At 42.2% G+C, this 19,582-nt stretch overlaps 2 protein-coding genes across 12 annotated transcripts in view; one reads left to right on the top strand and one right to left on the bottom strand.

The window, feature by feature from the left end:
• The window catches only part of LOC120561008 (citron Rho-interacting kinase), a 72,222-nt gene extending 63,494 nt beyond the window's left edge, over positions 1 to 8,728 (top strand). For all 11 annotated transcript variants that reach the window (XM_039803960.1, XM_039803959.1, XM_039803955.1 and 8 more), the window contains one exon: positions 7,475 to 8,728. In XM_039803960.1, the coding sequence (XP_039659894.1) occupies positions 7,475 to 7,498 (24 nt within the window). In that variant the 3' untranslated portion in view covers positions 7,499 to 8,728. The remainder of the gene's footprint in view (positions 1 to 7,474) is intronic.
• Positions 8,729 to 14,389: 5,661 nt separating this feature from the next.
• LOC120560501 (myotubularin-related protein 3-like) lies at positions 14,390 to 19,462 on the bottom strand. Its single transcript, XM_039803083.1, has 4 exons — positions 19,242 to 19,462; positions 18,987 to 19,097; positions 18,710 to 18,798; positions 14,390 to 17,048 (listed from the first exon to the last, which is right to left on the bottom strand). Exons 1-4 carry the CDS (start codon positions 19,347 to 19,349, stop codon positions 17,018 to 17,020), a joined length of 339 nt encoding a protein of 112 aa, XP_039659017.1. The 5' UTR covers positions 19,350 to 19,462; the 3' UTR covers positions 14,390 to 17,017.
• Positions 19,463 to 19,582: the final 120 nt, after the last annotated feature.

Genomic DNA, 19,582 nt, shown 5'->3' with positions numbered 1-19,582 from the left:
CTTTGCATTTAAAAAAAAAAAAAAAAAGTATAGGCTAATGTTAGTTTTGTGTGCCTTCACAACAAAGACAACTGAAGAAGAGAGAGAGAGAGAAGGAGCTGAAAGAAGCAGCTGAAAGATCTGCAACTTTGCAGAGCTGGATTAAAAGCTCCAGCAGGCCGGCTGTGAGAGAAGCATGTGATAATGTCAAGCAACTATCCTACATTATTCATTTCATGTGAAGTTGGCCTATTTTTATCAGGGGCATTTTCTTTAAGTTGGAGTAGGCTAATAAGTCATTAAAAACAAATGTTTCATTAATAATAAATACACAGTTAATTGTGTCTGTTGCTGTATATTATGGAATTGTGAATTAGTTATTATTTTATGTATACCAAGAGCTCCAGTTCACAGGGCATTTGAGAACCTGGGGATCGAGTAAAATACATTTACTAGCTGTAGTCATGTTGTAATTGTTGTTTATAATATATATGCTACTGTATATAAACATGAATATTATTTTGTGGTGCCAAATCATAACAATGGTTATCTCAATCAGAATCATTGAGTGCAGCCACTGTCTAAAAGTCAACTGGCAGCACTAGTGTCAGTGTTCATGTCACTCAGTGACATGACATGTTTTCAGTTTTTCCATTTGGCTGTGTAGATGTTATAGGGTTAGATATGTAAAGATTATACATATATACATAGATTATCTAATGATGTTTTACAGTTTCTCTATCATAGCATTTGTTTGACCTTTTGTTTGATCATAATTACTGATAAAACAACACATTCTGTTCTATTTTCTGCTATTTGTCTGTATCAGTAAATATGATCAAGCCATTTAATTCAATTTCAGCTAGTGAACAAGAGTTCACTCTTCTCAAGACACTTGGCAGATAGAGTAGGTCTAGACCACACTCTATAATTTAGAAAGACCCAACAATTACCCCCCAAGAGCAAGCATTTGGTGCAACAGTGGCGAGGAAAAACTTCCCTTTGGGCAGAAACCTCAAACAGGCGCAGGCTCTTGGTGCTCTTGGGACACAGAGACGGATACAGATATAAAGAATTATGATTCATAATAATTATAGCAGTTGGTATGATGAACAGTGGCAATTATAGTCACAATAAAGATAATGGAACTAGGACTAGAAATAATAGTTGTAGCAGTTGAGGGCGTAGTAGGGCATAGCAGTGCGTTTACATAATGGGGGTTCCCATGTATCGTCTTCCCCTGCCACCCTGCCAAGATGTCTTGCTACCCCTTTGCCCCCCCCCATGTCAAATTTTCTAGATCCGCCAAAGCAAGAATACAGGAAATAAAAGAAAAGGGTTTGCAAGCAGCAAAACATGGCAATAAAACATTATGGGACATACAATATCAATGAAAAATGTTGAAAGAACAATATAATACATTTAATATTAGTTATCAATGCATTATTAATTAATGATTATAGTTCTAACATGAAATATTAAGATACAGTATAGAGATGAGATAACATGAGACATTACCTCTAGTAGCAAAGCTATTCTAATATTGAATATTATGTTAGATTTGATTATAACCCATGGTTCATGTTGCATCGTCCGGTAACACAAAGCTGTTTCAGTCTTTGGGCTCTTGATTTCTTCTCGCTGATCATTTCATTTGTCCATCGTGTTGTCAGATCACAAGTACACTTCCAGGATCTGTATCCATACGCCTCCCTGAAGTTGTACTTGAGCGTAAAATGTATCTGGACACAAGTGTGCAAAGAGAAATAAATCTCCAAAGTGTTGAGAGTCTTGTCTGTGAAAGTCGCAAGCAAGTTTCCCCGCCGTATTTCAACCTGATCTCACAGAATTCCGTGAGATGAACACGGCCCCTTAACTCAAAATCTGTGGCAGTTTCACGGAATCGCCGAAAATTCCGTGATGGACCCACGGAACAATTCCGTGAAATCAACACGGACCCTTTAGTCAAGGAAAAGCTTGTGGCGGAACAACAGGACGGTTGGGTTTAGGAAAACAACAACGTACGGTTGAGTTTAGTAAAAGAAGAAAGCGACAGTTCGATTTAGGAAATGTGACATGTGGGACACGATCCCATCCACCACCCCGACCTCCTTATGCAGATTTTCGGGCTTTCATACTACTTGCTACCGTCGTCGCTCTTAATGCTATGTCATCTTCTCATTGACTTTACATTGGCATTGTTTTCCATGGTGGCCACATGGAATTTTCCAACATGGCATCATGACTTTGCGTAAACATACACGCCACTTTCCTAAAGCCAAATGGCGTGTACTCTGTACGCATTTTGAGCTTTCCACGTGTATGTCTACGCTGTATACAGCGGATGTAAACATACACACCACGTGGCGTCGCCAGGTTGCGTGTTATCGCGAGAACATGCCGTACTATCGCGAGAACGTCACACGCGTGTAAAAAAAAAAAAGAAAAGGCTGAAAAACACCACACGTGGGACGCAATCTCGGTTCTCTCCTGGGTGTAAGTCCTGTGTTTTACCCATCCACCACCCCATTCAACCTCCCTCTGCGGACTTACGTCCTTTCATACTACTCGCTACGGCCAAAATTCACACGTAATGTAGGTCAATGGCGGCCAAACGCCGTTGATAAACAGGCGATTATGCGTCTTGATAACACGCCAAAATGGCATACGAATTGGCGTGTCGTACATACGCCACTTTATGAGATCAGTCTGGAATTTTCACACATTCCATGCAACCACCACGAAATGAGCTGTTAACAGTTCGTGATCATTTCACAGAATTCTGTGATATCTTAAAGGATAATTCTGGTAATATTTTATATTTTTCTTATTGTCAACCAATTCCATCTAAAGACCAAAACCAACAATAGATTGGTTCTACTAAGAAGTATAATCTGTGTTGCCGTAGCCTGATACAGTATATCACCTTCCTCTGTGCCATGGACTATTATACTATACTGAACCGATGAGCCACACCGTTTCACTGTCCCTTCATCACCATGGAAACACACACTGTAGTTTATTTTTGACTCATTCGCACAAACACTGTCCCGCTGCTGTAAATACTCCAAATATGTATTTATCCGCACCAGAAAATAGTTCTCAACAAATGCATTAATTACTGAGTTAGAGTAAAAAACTACAGTAGCAGCATTTTTCTTAAGGGTCCTATGGCATGCTGCTTTTTGGATGCTTTTATATAGACCTTAGTGGTCCCCTAATACTGTATCTGAAGTCTCTTTTATATAGACCTTAGTGGTCCCCTAATACTGTATCTGAAGTCTCTTTTATATAGACCTTAGTGGTCCCCTAATACTGTATCTGAAGTCTCTTTTATATAGGCCTTAGTGGTCCCTTAATACTGTATCTGAAGTCTCTTTTATATAGACCTTAGTGGTCCTCTAATACTGTATCTGAAGTCTCTTTTACAGTGCCTTGCGAAAGTATTCGGCCCCCTTGAACGTTTCGACCTTTTGCCACATTTCAGGCCTCAAACATAAAGATATAAAACTGTAATTTTTTGTGAAGAATCAACAACAAGTGGGTCCCAATTATGAAGTGGAACGAAATTCATTGGCTATTTCAAACTTTTTTAACAAATAAAAACTGAAAAAGTGGGACGTAGTGCAAAATTATTCAGCCCCTTTACTTTCAGTGCAGCAAACTCTCTCCAGAAGTTCAGTGAGGATCTCTGAATGATCCAATGTTGACCTAAATGACTAATGATGATAAATAGAATCCAGCTGTGTGTAATCAAGTCTCCCGTATAAATGCACCTGCTCTGTGATAGTCTCAGAGGTCCGGTAAAAAGCGCAGAGAGCATCATGAAGAACAAGGAACACACCAGGCAGGTCCGAGATACTGTTGTGGAGAAGTTTAAAGCCGGATTTGGATACAAAAAGATTTCCCAAGCTTTAAACATCACAAGGAGCACTGTGCAAGCGATAATATTGAAATGGAAGGAGTATCAGACCACTACAAATCTACAAAGACCCGGCCGTCCCTCTAAACTTTCAGCTCATACAAGGAGAAGACTGATCAGAGATGCAGCCAAGAGGCCCATGATCACTCTGGATGAACTGCAGAGATCTACAGCTGAGGTGGGAGACTCTGTCCATAGGACAACAATCAGTCGTATACTGCACAAATCTGGCCTTTATGGAAGAGTGGCAAGAAGAAAGCCATTTCTTAAAGATATGCATAAAAAGTGTCGTTGAAAGTTTGCCACAAGCCACCTGGGAGACACACCAAACATGTGGAAGAAGGTGCTCTGGTCAGATGAAACCAAAATCGAACTTTTTGGCAACAATGCAAAACGTTATGTTTGGCGTAAAAGCAACACAGCTCATCACCCTGAACACACCATCCCCACTGTCAAACATGGTGGTGGCAGCATCATGGTTTGGGCCTGCTTTTCTTCAGCAGGGACAGGGAAGATGGTTAAAATTGATGGGAAGATGGATGGAGCCAAATACAGGACCATTCTGGAAGAAAACCTGATGGAGTCTGCAAAAGACCTGAGACTGGGACGGAGATTTGTCTTCCAACAAGACAATGATCCAAAACATAAAGCAAAATCTACAATGGAATGGTTCACAAATAAACATATCCAGGTGTTAGAATGGCCAAGTCAAAGTCCAGACCTGAATCCAATCGAGAATCTGTGGAAAGAACTGAAAACTGCTGTTCACAAACGCTCTCCATCCAACCTCACTGAGCTCGAGCTGTTTTGCAAGGAGGAATGGGCAAAAATGTCAGCTCTCGATGTGCAAAACTGATGGAGACATACCCCGCGACTTTACAGCTGTAATCGCAGCAAAAGGTGGTGCTACAAAGTATTAACTTAAGGGGGCTGAATAATTTTGCACGCCCAATATTTCAGTTTTTTATTTGTTTAAAAGGTTTGAAATATCCAATAAATTTCATTCCACTTCATGATTGTGTCCCACCTGTTGTTGATTCTTCACAAAAAATTACAGTTTTATATCTTTATGTTTGAGGCCTGAAATGTGGCAAAAGGTCGAAAAGTTCAAGGGGGCCGAATACTTTCGCAAGGCACTGTATATAGGCCTTAGTGGTCCCCTAATACTGTATCTGAAGTCTCTTTTATATAGGCCTTAGTGGTCCCCTAATACTGTATCTGAAGTCTCTTTTATATAGGCCTTAGTAGTCCCTAATACTGTATCTGAAGTCTCTTTTATATAGGCCTTAGTGGTCCCCTAATACTGTATCTGAAGTCTCTTTTATATAGACCTTAGTGGTCCCCTAATACTGTATCTGAAGTCTCTTTTATATAGACCTTAGTGGTCCCCTAATACTGTATCTGAAGTCTCTTTTATATAGACCTTAGTGGTCCCCTAATACTGTATCTGAAGTCTCTTTTATATAGACCTTAGTGGTCCCCTAATACTGTATCTGAAGTCTCTTTTATATAGGCCTTAGTGGTCCCCTAATACTGTATCTGAAGTCTCTTTTATATAGGCCTTAGTAGTCCTCTAATACTGTATCTGAAGTCTCTTTTATATAGACCTTAGTGGTCCCCTAATACTGTATCTGAAGTCTCTTTTATATAGACCTTAGTGGTCCCCTAATACTGTATCTGAAGTCTCTTTTATATAGACCTTAGTGGTCCCTTAATACTGTATCTGAAGTCTCTTTTATATAGACCTTAGTGGTCCCCTAATACTGTATCTGAAGTCTCTTTTATATAGACCTTAGTGGTCCCTTAATACTGTATCTGAAGTCTCTTTTATATAGGCCTTAGTGGTCCCCTAATACTGTATCTGAAGTCTCTTTCCCATAATTCAGCCTTGGTGCAGAATTACAGCCACTAGAGCCAGTCCCACAATGAGCTTTCCTTAGGATGTGCCATTTCTGTGTCTGTAGCTATTGAAGAGGAGAGAGAGGGGGGGGGGGGGCCTTGACCAACTGCCACTTAGCTCGTTTGAAAGCCATCTCTCTCTCACGGGTGGGCCAAATTCTCTGGGCGGGCAAAGCAGAGAAAGGGGAGGTAACCTTGCTCCTTATGACCTCATAAGGAGAAGATTCCAGATCGGCCCATCTGAGCTTTCATTTTCTCAAAGGCAGAGCAGGATACCCAGGGCTCGGTTTACACCTATCACCATTTCTAGCCACTGGGGGACCATAGGCAGGCAGGGGGAACGCATATTAATGTTAAAAAACCTCATAAAGTGACATTTTCATGCCATGGGACCTTTAAGTTAAAATTCTCATTAAGGTAAAAACTGCTCAGATGCAGAGCTGCAAAGATGAATCGATTAATCAGTTAGTTGTCAACTATTTATTAAATCGCCAACTATTTTGATAATCCTTTTGGAGTCATTTTTTATGAAAAATTCTCTGATTCCAGCTTCTTAAATGTGAATATGTTCTAGTTTCTTCTCTCCTCTGTGACATAAACTGAATATCTTTTGAGTTGTGGACAAAACAAGACATCTGAGGACATCATCCGGGGCTTTGGGAAACACTGACATTTTATAGACCAAACAACTAATCGATTAATAAAAATAATCGTTAGTTGCAGCCCTACTGAGATGTGAAATACATTTGATTACAACAACCTGTAACTATGAAATGAACAGTACAAGAATATTTAATATGAATATGTTCCAACTGACATTTTTAGATATTAAAGTGATGGTTCGGAGTAATTTCACCGTAGGCTGCTTTGCACCTTGACCTCGAGCCAAACACCCCCCAAGAAGCTTTTTTCCCTTTTTTACAACGTTGGTCGAGTTAGCATTATCAGCTGGTTAGCTTATTGCAGGAATTAATGGATCCATGTTTGTATCTCGTAAGTTACCCCACTAATAATGCCCGGAATGACACCAAACTTCTACACTAGTACAAATCGTTTCTGTACTTATAAAACAAGGCATTAGAAAGTTTGTAACTACACCAGAAGTATATTTAAATAACACTTGCCTGATGGATACTCCTCTCTGCTACTGTGCTATCGCGCGAGATCACGCACAGAGCACAACATCTATTGCCGGAAGAGACTACCGAGCAAGAAGCGAGAGAACAGCAGACTAGATCAAGAAAATGGCAGAGTCAGAGGTGAGCATCGAACGCGACGATGAGTGGCTCAATTTGGAAGGTCGCCCGTACCTATTCGTGCCTGAATACACGGACGAGGAGCTCCAACTAATGGAGGAGAATCGGAGTGCTACCAGCGCTAGCTACCAGCGCTAGCTACCAGCGCTAGCAGCAGAGAGTAGAAGCCATCAGGCAAGTGCTATTTAAATAAACTCTTGGTGTACTTGCAAATGCTCTAATGCCTCGTTTTATGAGTACAGAAACTATTTGTATTACTGTAGAAGTTTGGTATCATTCCGGGCATTATTAGTGGGGTAACTTACGAGATACAAACGTTGATCCATTAGCGCCTGCTGTAAGCCATTCGGCTGATAAGGTGAATCCAAACGGCCACACCAGCAAATTAGCCCCTTTCCCCCCTGTTGTTGTCTTGCAGGTGTGGGATCAGTCGTCGGTGTGAATCCAGTTCCGCGCTGCTCCTGACTGGATGGTCGAAGAGAAACTATGGGGAAACCATCGATCCACTCTTGAGTGCAAGCACACACACATGCACACAAACACATCGCTCAGGCTGAACGTCAGCCCCCATTGCCTGTACATAGTGCTCAGTGCATCAGTTCCTCGTTCGACAACACGTACACCTGCACTGGGAGACGTCTCCTGCGACAATCCTCTCTTTTCTGACACGTGCTTTCATGGGAGAAATCCCGCGGTAGATTTGGTGGCAGGGAACCTACGCTGATCTACAGGGTCAAGAGAATCTACTTTATGATACGTACTCAAAGTTGTAAATATATTGCCGTCTGAGTTTTTATAGATAAAAGGGAATAGTCGGCTGGAAAGCCACGTCTATTTTTTTTAAAAAGAGTTTCTAAAGACGTTGCAGGGAGATTACTGATGTCGTTGGTTACGAAATTCAAAATCTCAACATTTCATTAGAATCCAAAGTTATCATTTTAGGGTTTGTTTTTTTCTCTGTTCAGAGAATCAAACCGACATTTAATTGCGCACATAAATCCTGATGAGGGAGAGGTCCGAGGAGGCAACACTTTGCACATGAGATTGGATATGAACAGGAGTTAAAAAGCTCGTTCTTGTTACATGACCAGTCGTCTTTCTTTGGATCAAAATGTACGGTCCTCTTGACTCAATAGCCTTTGAAATATAATTACATTTGAATGCTTTATTGACAGTCGTCATCCGGCCATACTTTGTAAAAACAATTAGTAAGCAATGTTTTTGCTCCAAGTGTTCCTTGTGTTGTTTATAGCAAACCTAAGATCAAGAAGCACGCAGCTCTGCCTCTGATTGGCCGACGCTGCCTCAGCTTGCTCTTAGCCCGCCGCCGCCGCTGCTGCTGCTGCTGCTAGTTATGGTACAGATGTCCTGTTCCTGTGCAGTGATATGAAGTCTAGTATTCGTCAGGGGTTGTCACTTCCTAGTATTGTTTCTTTAGAGCCAGTAAGACCACCTCCATTCGTCACATCAGTGAGCATGACTAACTTAGAGCAGCACTTGTCGCTTTTTTTTCGATCTTGATTCTCTCTCTTGGTTGTTCTTTTCGGTCACGTATTCACTTGAATTTGCATTCAGTAAGTAGACGTTGATGTTAGACAGTAACTTAAACGATTTTCTTGATTTTTAGAGATGTATACCAGTACATGCATTAAACATGATTGAAGTGTCTCGACTGCTTTCTTCTTTGTGTGTGTGCGTGTGTGTGTTCTTGTTTAACTATATTCGTGGGGTCCAAAAACCGGGAATACAGTATACTTGTGGGGTCCGGACAGCTTTGTGGGGCCAAAATGCTGGACCCCACAACTTTAAAGGGGCTGTTTGAGGGTTAAGACTTGGTTTTAGGATTAGGGTTGGAATAAGGTTATGGTTAGGGTTAAGGTTAGGCATTTGGTTGTGATGGTTAAGGTTATGGTAAGGGGCTAGGAATCGCATTATGTCAATGGCGGGTCCCCACAAAGATATTGCCACGCACTGTGCGTGTGTGTGTGTGTTTTCAGCTGCAGGTATTCCGTTACACGTCAGCTTTAATCAGTGAGAGCAGATATCAGGTACTGCTAGCAGACAACAGAGTAGGTTTATCTAGTTTATTTTTGTCCTTCAATTCTACAACAATGTAATGCTCTTTAAAGTAAATCCGACAAAACAAAATATCCAGACTGAACAAGGAGCACTTGTTGTTACAGGAAATTGCTATGTACAGCTACACACTCCTCTGACAGAAATGAGAAGGTTCAAAGTGCTTATCAAACAGAAGGGGGCGAAAAAAAAGAAAGAGGAAAATCAAACAAACGCACGAGTGATCCCTTTGTGAGAGACCCGTAATAAAACTGCTTGGCACCAGTCTCCACCAAAAGAGACACACACACACATATACACACACACCCACTCAATGCATTCAAACGTACACATTCTCGTCAAGTGACTACTGGGCCGTTGCAGTGACGCCTCTGACAGAGCACGTCAGCGTGAGTGAAGAGAAAAACATAAAAAAAAAAACATATCAAAGAAGAAAAAAAAGAAGCACAGCAAGGGATCATACTGGCAACATGTACGTTAACTGATGACCTGTTTACCACGTTACCCGACCGTCCCGTCCCTCCCTCCCTCCCACGTACAACCACCACCCACAATGCTCGTTACAATACTGAGAAGCACAGCACACTCTCAGCTTTATTTTTGATGCACTCTGTGGCAGTGTCTAGTTAATAATGTCATGTGCAAAAAATTGCGGGTTTTTTTGTTTGTTTTTAAGACATTTCACATTCATGGATTGTAGAACAAGCTTTGTGCCCCCACATGCCTGTGATGGTGGTGAAAATACAGCGTAAGGGTTCATGCTGCCAGTGTGTCTGTGTGGGGTGGGGGGAGGGGGGGGGCGAAAGAGCTTTGGCCTCAGACTGGGCTGAAGAAGGGACATCGTTTACGCACCACATTTAGCCATCATTTTCAAATGAAGTCTATTGGTAGTCTGTATTTAAGAGATCATGAATTATGAAGGCCAGCATTTTCTTTCAAAATTCCGGACATAGACACATAGGTTTGGGAGGAGTGTGAAGCCTTGGAATAAATTATCTGTAGAATAGGAACACTGATCTGGGATTGCAGGCCATCGTTAGATCACCATTATAAATTTAAGATGTCCAAAAAAAAAAAAAAATCAATATTCTGGTGGCAGATATTCCAGCAGTATTCCAGTTTATCTATGTATCTGCAGATGACGAGAAAACGGAGAGAGGCTGGATCAGGGTCAAACCAAAATTTGAATTAGCTGCACCTTTAACGCAGCAGTTCCATCTCAAATAAATTCACGTTGGAACAGTTAACGCCCCTTTCGTTGCCGTGGCATCGCTTGTCCAAGTGTTTTTGTAAATATTAATTGACAGAAATGACAGGGTCTCATCTCTGAGGGCCAAACAAATCGCTGTTTTTCTATTTCTAGTTGAAAGACGGAAGGTCGAGCGGTTGAATGAGACGCTTCGACCACTTCCACGGGAGGGCAGTGAGGAAAACAAACACTTGGAAGCCTGTCGTTGCTGTGCCCACTCAATCACCTGCCCTCCATATCAAAACCCAACAGATCTCACACACACACACACACACACAAACAACAACACGAGATCAGGGATACAGTTCCAGTATGATTAAATAGCATTGTGTTGTCAATCACATAGTTGTATTTATGCATTTCCTCGGATAGTCCGAACTTGATCATCCCGTGGGGTGAACTACAGCGCCCTGTCTAAAAGGAAGAGGGGGGCCCTCTGCTGGATGATGAGGAAGAAAGATTCAAAGATTGGCAGTCTCAACAATAAGATCATCATTAAAACAAAAGTCTGCGATTGTGTGCTGTACCTTCAATGCTCCAGCTGACTTAAAAGAAAAAAAAAGAAAATCAAAAAATCAAAAATAAAATAAAATCTGTCAATAATAAAGGCCATTCTCGATGATGTGAATCTGGAAAGTCACTCGGCTACTAGTAGCTCAGTGAGAATCGGTGTGTGCGTGATCAAGTGTGTGTACAAAGTAGAGGTAGTGTTTGTAGATGGGTTTGAATGGAGTAATGTTTGTGTGTGTGAGTTTGGGGGCGTTTATTTTGGGTTCAGGCAGCTTTTTTTTGGACCACGGTTCTCTCAGTGCATATACGTCTCATTGGCTACAGACACTTTCTTTTCTTCATTGTGACGTGTGATGTCACAGGTCACACGATACTAGATAACACCTCTGACTTAACCCCCCTTCCCCTCATAATCAGGGATTCGTCACATCCACAAATCCTTCTGTGATTGGCCGATACAAAAAAAAACAAAAAAAAAACAGAAATGACAGGTGTCTCGCCGTAGCCACAGATCAAAACCATCTCTCATTTCTCATCTCATAAACACTGATTATCCTGTGGCAATTGAATTGTCTGGACTTTTAAAACAGCAATTCAACAACAAAACCTTAATAAATTAATCCATTTAAAAGGGAAAACCACTGCAGCATCGAAACAGGACATCCTGCTTCTCTATTTAAAAAAAAAAAAAAAACCTGTTGTCTTCAACGGGTTGCAAAATATAGTTTTTTTCAGCAATCAATAACAATAAGAAATCAAAGAAGTTAAAAAAAAAAATTTTTGGTGACTAATTAAGTGAGCCACTATTCAAGGATTCTGTACATTTTTCTTAAATGCTATATAGGTATCTGAATATATTATTTCATTTATTTTACAAAAGAGTGTGAGTGTGTGAGTGTGTGCGTGTGTGTGTCTGTGTGTGCGCAAGGAGGTCACTGAATGGGTGTGAGGCAGAGTGGGCGTCTCAGTGAGGCCTCTCAAACAGATTTCATGTGGGAGTTACAGACTTGAAAACGCCATGAGCCCTTTCAGCTGCCGCGGCTCTCCTCCGGGTTTCAGACCAATCAAAGTGGAGATCACAAGTGAGGTCGTGGTCTACCGCCGCCTGCCTCAAAAAAAACAACAAAAAAAATATATAGGAACTGCATGAAATGAAGATATGTTGCCTTTAGAATTTGAACGTGAGTGCTCGACGCGTCAAATTGACAACTTCACTTGTGATTCCCGCCGAAAGACTGAAAAGTGAGTGAGACGTCCAGCTCCCAGTGCCTGCTGGGTAAAAATAATTTATATATAAAAAAAAAATAAAAAATAGTTGTGAGTGAATGGCATGAAGGTATGGCTAACAGGAGAGATTACACAGTCAGTCAGTTGTCGGGGCACAAACAACCTGCAGCTCGTCTGCCGTCTGACACAAACTGACAACGCCACATCACGTCTGTTTCCTCTCCCAGCAGACTACGCTGACCAACAGTCCATCCACAGAGGTTCTAATAATTAGAACCTCTCTGCGATCAGCGTGGAAAAGCTGAGCGGCCACCAGCTGTTAAAGGGTCGGATGTTCTAAAGTCTTTTCTATACATCGCTAACAAGTCCTGTTTAAGACTCAACGTGTGGGATTTTGTAACAAAAGAAAATAAAGACTTACTCTCATCGCTGTGGACAAGGTAAGTATTCAAAAGTATAGAGGGAAAAAAAATATATCTTCATCCTCTGTCTGCACTGTGGGCTGTATCTCAACACGTTAAAAAAAACAAACTTAAAACTGAAGCAGACAACTGCTCGCCAAGATAGTTTTTTTTTTTCTTCTATTTTGTACATGTCAATTAGCTGTATATATACACACACACATTTGTGAGAAAAGCAGAGAAAAAAAAAACTCACTGAAAAAAAAACAAATAAAAGCAAGCAAATATGCCGAGTTGAGATTCTGCCCAGAGCACGTTAAGAGAGTCAGTTCACCCAAACTAGAAAACTGTGAATTATCCAGGGCAGTAGGGACATGGCGTCTAGAAAATAGCGGTTCAATTTCGTAAAGGGGCACTCCACCGATTTTACACAAAGATCACGAGATAAACATCCGTTCGTTTATCATGAGGAGGGGGTACTACTCAGGCTACAGACACAGTTGACTAATGTCTTCTGTGGCTCTGGAGGTGCTTGATCAATTCTTTAAAAAAAAATTAAAATTAAAATAACCCTGATGATGTCATAATGATGTCATCGGGGGGTCATATTCCTTTGGGTGTGGAGACCACAAAAATGTAAACAGAAATGCCTGCATGGAAAGATGTAAGTGGTTACCAGGCAGTAAGAAGATCTTATTTAGAGACACTATTGAGTTGCATTATGTCAAATTAGAGAAAACACTCTGGTTCCAATTTCTCATATGTAAAAACTAATAATAAAGCAGCTTATCTTCGTCATATGTGTTATTAAACTGAATATCTTTTTTGTTTGGTTTTGGACTGCTAGTCCGACAAAATAAGCAATATGAATATGTGACCGTGTGCTCTGAGGCAATATAATGGCCACATTTCACTATCTTCTGACATTTTACAGAAAAAAAAAGGAACTGATTAAATGATAACACTATTTGCTGATTTATTGAGAATGAAAATAATAGTTGCAGGCCTTTTTTCAATTTACTGTATTGCACTGTATCGGGGTGAACCTGGGAAAATAAAATGAATTTTGATGCATGGTTAGATACCAACTAGAGGGAAGTGAGGAAACATGGTATGGTTGATTTGGGTGAACTGATCCTTTAAGCTTTCCCTAAACAACATTCGTGAGCACCAACTAGCCAGAAACTCCGAAAAGCGGAGGGACTGTCTCGACCGTCTCTTGCCTGGAGATGTCCCACGTCGCTCCGGATCGGTATTAACCCCCTCCAGGAGAAAAGAAGCAGTCCACGTCGGAGACGACGGTACGTGGAAGTCCGCTGAGAAGCGCGGATGAGCGGGGAAATGATTCGATTGGACCAAAGCCCTCCGAGAGACTTTGGCAACACAGTGAGACCACCTTCTCTGCCTGCCTGGTCCAAGGCACCGGGATGTCCATTCTCACTCCTCTGGCCTCGGAGCGCAGTCCTGTCACTGCCACAAACCATCTGTGTGGCAAATGTGTGATTTCCTCTCACACACACACACACACACGTTCACGCACGCACACACACACACCCATCCACCAAACTCCCTCGTGCACACCCACTGTTCAGAGCGCTCAGCAACACGTCATTCAGCACCTCTGCCACGTCATTTTCTGTATATACATATTAAATTCCATATCTGCAACACACACACACACACACACACACACACACACACACACACACACACACACACAAAGTACATGGGACATTCTGTGTAGCTCTTGTGCTCTTCTCCAGCAGTGCGCCCGTGTCTGCATCTGGCGGCTCATCCTCTCCCGTTTCCTCCTGAAACTCAGTTGGAGCTGGCCGCGATGGGTTTCTCCAGCTCCAGGTCCAGGTCCAGGGGAGCCGGGCTGAGCTTGAGGCTGCCGTAGCAGGTCTTACAGACGCGGCTGGGCTCGAACAGCTGCTGGCTTGGCACTGGGATCTTCTGGTCGCAACAGCTGGCACAGAACACGTTACCGCAGTTCCTGCAGGGAGACACGGACAGGTCACCAACTGGACTCTCAGACGGAGCCGCTTTACACCTACAGTTACCATGCGTCTCCTTTGCATGCAATTCTACTCCTTTACATTTGCACCGGGCCCTGTTCTTCGTACATGCAAAAACGGAGTTCGCTTCATTTCAAATATATTCAAAGCAGGTTTATCTAGAGCTGCAAAAGTGCAGGCTCATTGGTCGTTATCTGGATGACTTTTCTACCCCTTTAAAAGTTTCATACATCAGCTTATTTTTCCGATACAAATGACTCAAAAACGTGGTGGTTATTTATGACATTTTGATGGGGATTTGCCATTTTAACACACAATTGGAAGAAATTTACAAATTGTAGAGTACAGTTGGATTGAAATAATCTATCATTCATTGTCATTGCAGGTAAATTACACACAGAAATACATTTTCAAGTTTATTCTGCTTCATGACAGATCTTGGAAGGGGTTTATTGCACACTTAAAATGTGTTTTTTGTGTTTTTTAATGTTGCTCGGCTTTAGGAAAAAGGATAAGGCAAGCAATAATCCCAAACCAACAATATGTTAGTCAATCTGTCCTATTCTGAAGATTTTTTTAAATGGGTGAACTATTCTGTTTAACAACCGGGCACAGTAGTTTTTAGCAAATGTACAGGAGTAAAAAGGGAATTTTTGTAGCAATATTTTCAGCTGTGGATTAATACATATTTGGAGCACAAGTGAGTATTTACATCAGCAGGATGGTGTGAGATGAACTGAAATGAACTACAGTTGTCAAAATGTCACCCAGTGCAACGTCTCATTGATGGGTTTTCAAAAGTTTCTGGAGAACAGTGGAGCTCTCTAGAAATGTAGAATATCACCAGACTTGGCACATTTCCACTGCAGCTGCTCAGCAGGTTAACGGTGTCTGTAGCTTTAGTGCCATTTCAGCCAGTCATAAAAACAATCACATGAACTACATTGATAATGTTGTCCTTATTTCAAAATAAGAGCGCACTATTATTCAACATGACTCCATCAAAGACTTCAAACCTCTGATAGTGTTCGAAGGACCAAGTTGATGAGAACTAACGGGATCATTTTAGCCGGCTAACATCCTGTTAGCCTGATTCAGTTAAACCACATTTAAAGAACCGGATGCTGATGTCAAAATGTATCTCCTGTGAACAAACGGATTTCCAGATAATTATTTTGCTGTTGTTGCTCCATCCGATTACAATCCGATCACCTTGGACCAGGGGTTGATGCATAGACAGTTTAAGTGAAGCCAAAACATCTCGATTCCGCTGCAGTATAAGTCATAAATCCCGCCCACTCAATGTAAGCAAATGGGATTTGGGCCAAACTAATAAAAGTTTGGGCACGCTTTCCCATTCAAGTGAATGAGTTAATTGTGTCCAAACTTTTGACTGGTACTGTATTCGGGAGAAACGTCATGATTGACAGCTGTGATTGACTCGGGATTGGTCATGCGGGTGTATGGGCAGAACTTTCATACCGCCCGATCCAAAGTTACAAGATGGAAGCGGCTGTATCCGGGATATTTTGGCTTCACTTTTGTACAGTGGGAAGAAGTGAAGATGGGTAGTCCATCTTTATATACAGTCTATGCCTTGGACGCATGATAAAAACAGGTGGAAAGAAGGAATGAGAGTTCTGAGCAAAACTCAGGTCAACTCTGCTGTGATGTTGCACTACATGCCGGGTTAGAAAAGGTGCTCTAACACTCAGCGGTGCTAACTTAATTATTCAGCCCATTAAAAAACACGTTAACCATCACTAAACAGGAAGGCAGCTCACACTGAAGGTTTCCGATACCCATGCTCAGATTAAGATGTAAGGCCATGCTCACACACTAACACATACAGCGGCCTCTTCTAACTAACTATCTGTACTCACCCTGAGCAGAAAAAAATAAATAAAAAAATAATTCACTCTGAGTCTCCAGCCTTTTTCACACCACCAGGTGGACTGAGTGGTCTCCAGTACCATGCTGTGCTGCTGGGAGGTGAGATGCAGATGGCTGGTTTGGGGCAGCATGCTGCTGCGTTGTGTGTTGAGGGTGGTGGGATGGTAGGGTGCTGATGTGGTGCTAAGGCAGGAGGAGGGTTGAGGAACTTGAGGAAAGTTTTTTTTTTTTTTTTTTTTTAAGATTAGAATTTTTCTGATCTGGAAATCTGATCTAAACAATCAGCCCTCGACCAATCACAGCCCTCTCACTGACAGCACCGTGCTTACGCACAGCCAATTAAAACCGCCAAATGGAAACACGTTGGCGCAGCAGGACGCACACTCAAGTCAATACATCTCAGAAATGAAGAGAAATTTCCCTGAGAATTTGCTGACAACTACAACAGAATGAAGGGAATACCCGATGCAACAGGTGAGGAGGGGAAGGAGCAGGGAGGGGAAAGGGGGGTTGAGGATTAGGAGGAGGGAGGTGCAGCGATGCCAGGTTAAAAAGGGTGGAAGGTGAAGGGACAGGGGAGCCGGATCTCACCAGACCTCCTGGACAGGCTCCCTGCCACTGTAGAGGAGAGGGGCACACAATGGATAAGAACTGCCTGAGCAGTGGAGAACACGTAACACACTAAAACACACTGCTCAAGATGTGTGTTACAACGTTTTGTTTTCTAAAAGCTAGAAGTCAAAGATAGCTACAATTGTGAAACGGCTGCAATGCTACACTGTTAATTCTAGAATTATGTGTTTTGAATCCATGGCTGAAAAATGAATATAAACAGAGTATTGTATGCAATTTTGTCTACAGTCCAGACCACACTGGATGAGCAACTAGACAAGTTAAATGTCTGCCGCTCAGTGGTTGACTTGATGCAATCCATCACAAAGAAAAGGAATTAAAGAGCAGACCGTAATATTTAGAAATTAATACACCAGAGGAAACACCACCAGCTGAGAGAATGAGGCAGAATATAGAAAAATGAATCTTGTTCTGTGCACTCCAATTAACCAAAAGATATCCCGATACTTCCAAGTAGACTGTCTTTGAATGGTCACAGTTGTGCAATCTGGCCCTTTATTCTAAACAGTTATATCTTGGTGGCTCTATCCAACAAAATCAATCAATTCTAACTACATCAACACCATCATGATGTCATCGGGTTATCTTAGCTATCTGAGACAATTTATAATAGAAAGCCTGCATTACATACTGCAGGTGTGGAGTTTGAAAGCCATTGGTGTTTACCAGGCATGAAAAGTGTCCTAAAGAGAATCAAGTTGCATTATGGGGAATGTAGGAATTAACATTTTTGGACCCATAGTAGGGCCTAAAAGTCAGGATATCTTGGCTTCTGTTACAATGATTTGGACCTCTTTTTTTTTTAAATTTTTTTTTTAAAGTTTGTCTCTTTACACGTCCCACAACTTTGTGGAAATGTCATACTAAATCATTAGAGTACCCCTTTAACGAGAGAACTCTTACTCTCACTCTTAGCACTAAAATGTACATACATACGTACTGGAACATACTGAGGATGCGCTGATATCAGATTGGCTTAACCATATTTGCTGCTCGTCAGAGACGCTTCTGTTCTAATACGTAGTATGGAACAGGGTAGACAATAAACTGAAATCTTTTATACCAGCATATGCATATTAATAAGACTGAACCACTTCCTGGTGAAAACCAAAATTAGTCTGATTTTGAGCCCTGGTCTGCAGAAACACATTGATATATGTGGAGATTATGGCTGCACGATTTGAAGATAAAGTCATATTGTGATTCACAATACTGCGAGTCTACTTGCTTGATTATCAAAAAAATGCATAAAAAACAAATAATTTGAAATGTGTATTTCTCAACTTAAACATACAAAGCATTAAAAGAAATACATATACAAAAAATATGCAATACTTTCTTTTTAAAGCTTAAGATTAAACGTGCAGCCCTAGTGGAGACAAAATAAAAATCCCATCAGCAAAGGGTCACTTAAGATGGATAGGAGTTATTAAGATGCCGAGTGTGAACCGAAAGCTGCCTTGGCCTAATCTAGACACGGCCTGGATGTATCTGGATACAAGAAACTCAGTTGAAACAGAAGAGGAGCGAGCTTAAACAGAAGGAAACATCTCTCTAAGTCTCAACAGGACAGAGAGCAGTGGTTGATGACAGGGATAGTGTCTGAAGGTTTGAGCTTCTGCAGCTGGAGAACCCTCAGTGCTTACCTGCAGTGATGCCTCCTGGTGGCGAGCCAGAACCTGCTCTCACAGCCATAACACTGGGCTGCCAAATGGTCTGGGTACCAGCGAGTCACCTGTAATGTACAGACTAATCTCAGTTCACAGCTCTGATCCACAGAGCAGCTCACCTACCATCAACCACCATCAACTGCCATTTCTGAAGAGAGCTGAGGTCCATATATGTAAGCTACAAACAAATACAGCCATTGCTTTGAGAGTTTGGTTCCTTCACTCCCTAAATTATCTTGGCCTGGCTGCTCACCTCAGTGTCCTGCTTGTCCACCTGCTCCCAGCTGGCCTCGGAGAAAAGCTCTGTGCTGCAGCGCGACAAACAGTTGGGGTCCAGGTTGTACTCAGAGTCTGTCATTGAGGTCTGCATGAAGAGAGACACACACAATCAGAAGGAGTGTGAAAGGAGTTCATTGGGCTAAAGTTAAACGCAACTTTAGGTAAACATCCAGGAGGTAAACAGATCAGCTGGTCAGTCAGTGTCATGGCCAACCTGTCAGCATCTTACCACTTCGTCTCCCATGTCTCCGTTGATCCTGTGGGAGCCGGCGTGCTGCTGATTCTCCAGGCGGCTCCACAGCTCCTGCACCTGTTTCTTCAGAGTCTCCACCTCCATCTGGTGTCCCGCCTCGATCTGCCTTAGCCTCTGCTGGATGGCGTCCGTGTGCAGCGTCAGCCCGTCGTCATCCAGATGGCTGCGGGACGGCTGCTCTGGGCTAATGGCAACCCGGCCCAGCAGGGTGTGGCACCAGCGGTGCTGGGAGCAGGGGGCTGCCCCCCCGGGGTGTGGCCGCTTGCACTTGCTAGGGATCACTGTCGCGGCACCCTCCTCCTTCGCCTCTCCCAGTG

Source organism: Perca fluviatilis, chromosome 6 (assembly GCF_010015445.1).
Source record: "Perca fluviatilis chromosome 6, GENO_Pfluv_1.0, whole genome shotgun sequence".
Classification (NCBI taxonomy): Eukaryota; Metazoa; Chordata; class Actinopteri; order Perciformes; family Percidae; genus Perca; species Perca fluviatilis.
The sequence above is the reverse complement of the archived record's forward strand: the minus strand, read 5'-3'. Positions and strand labels throughout refer to the sequence as shown.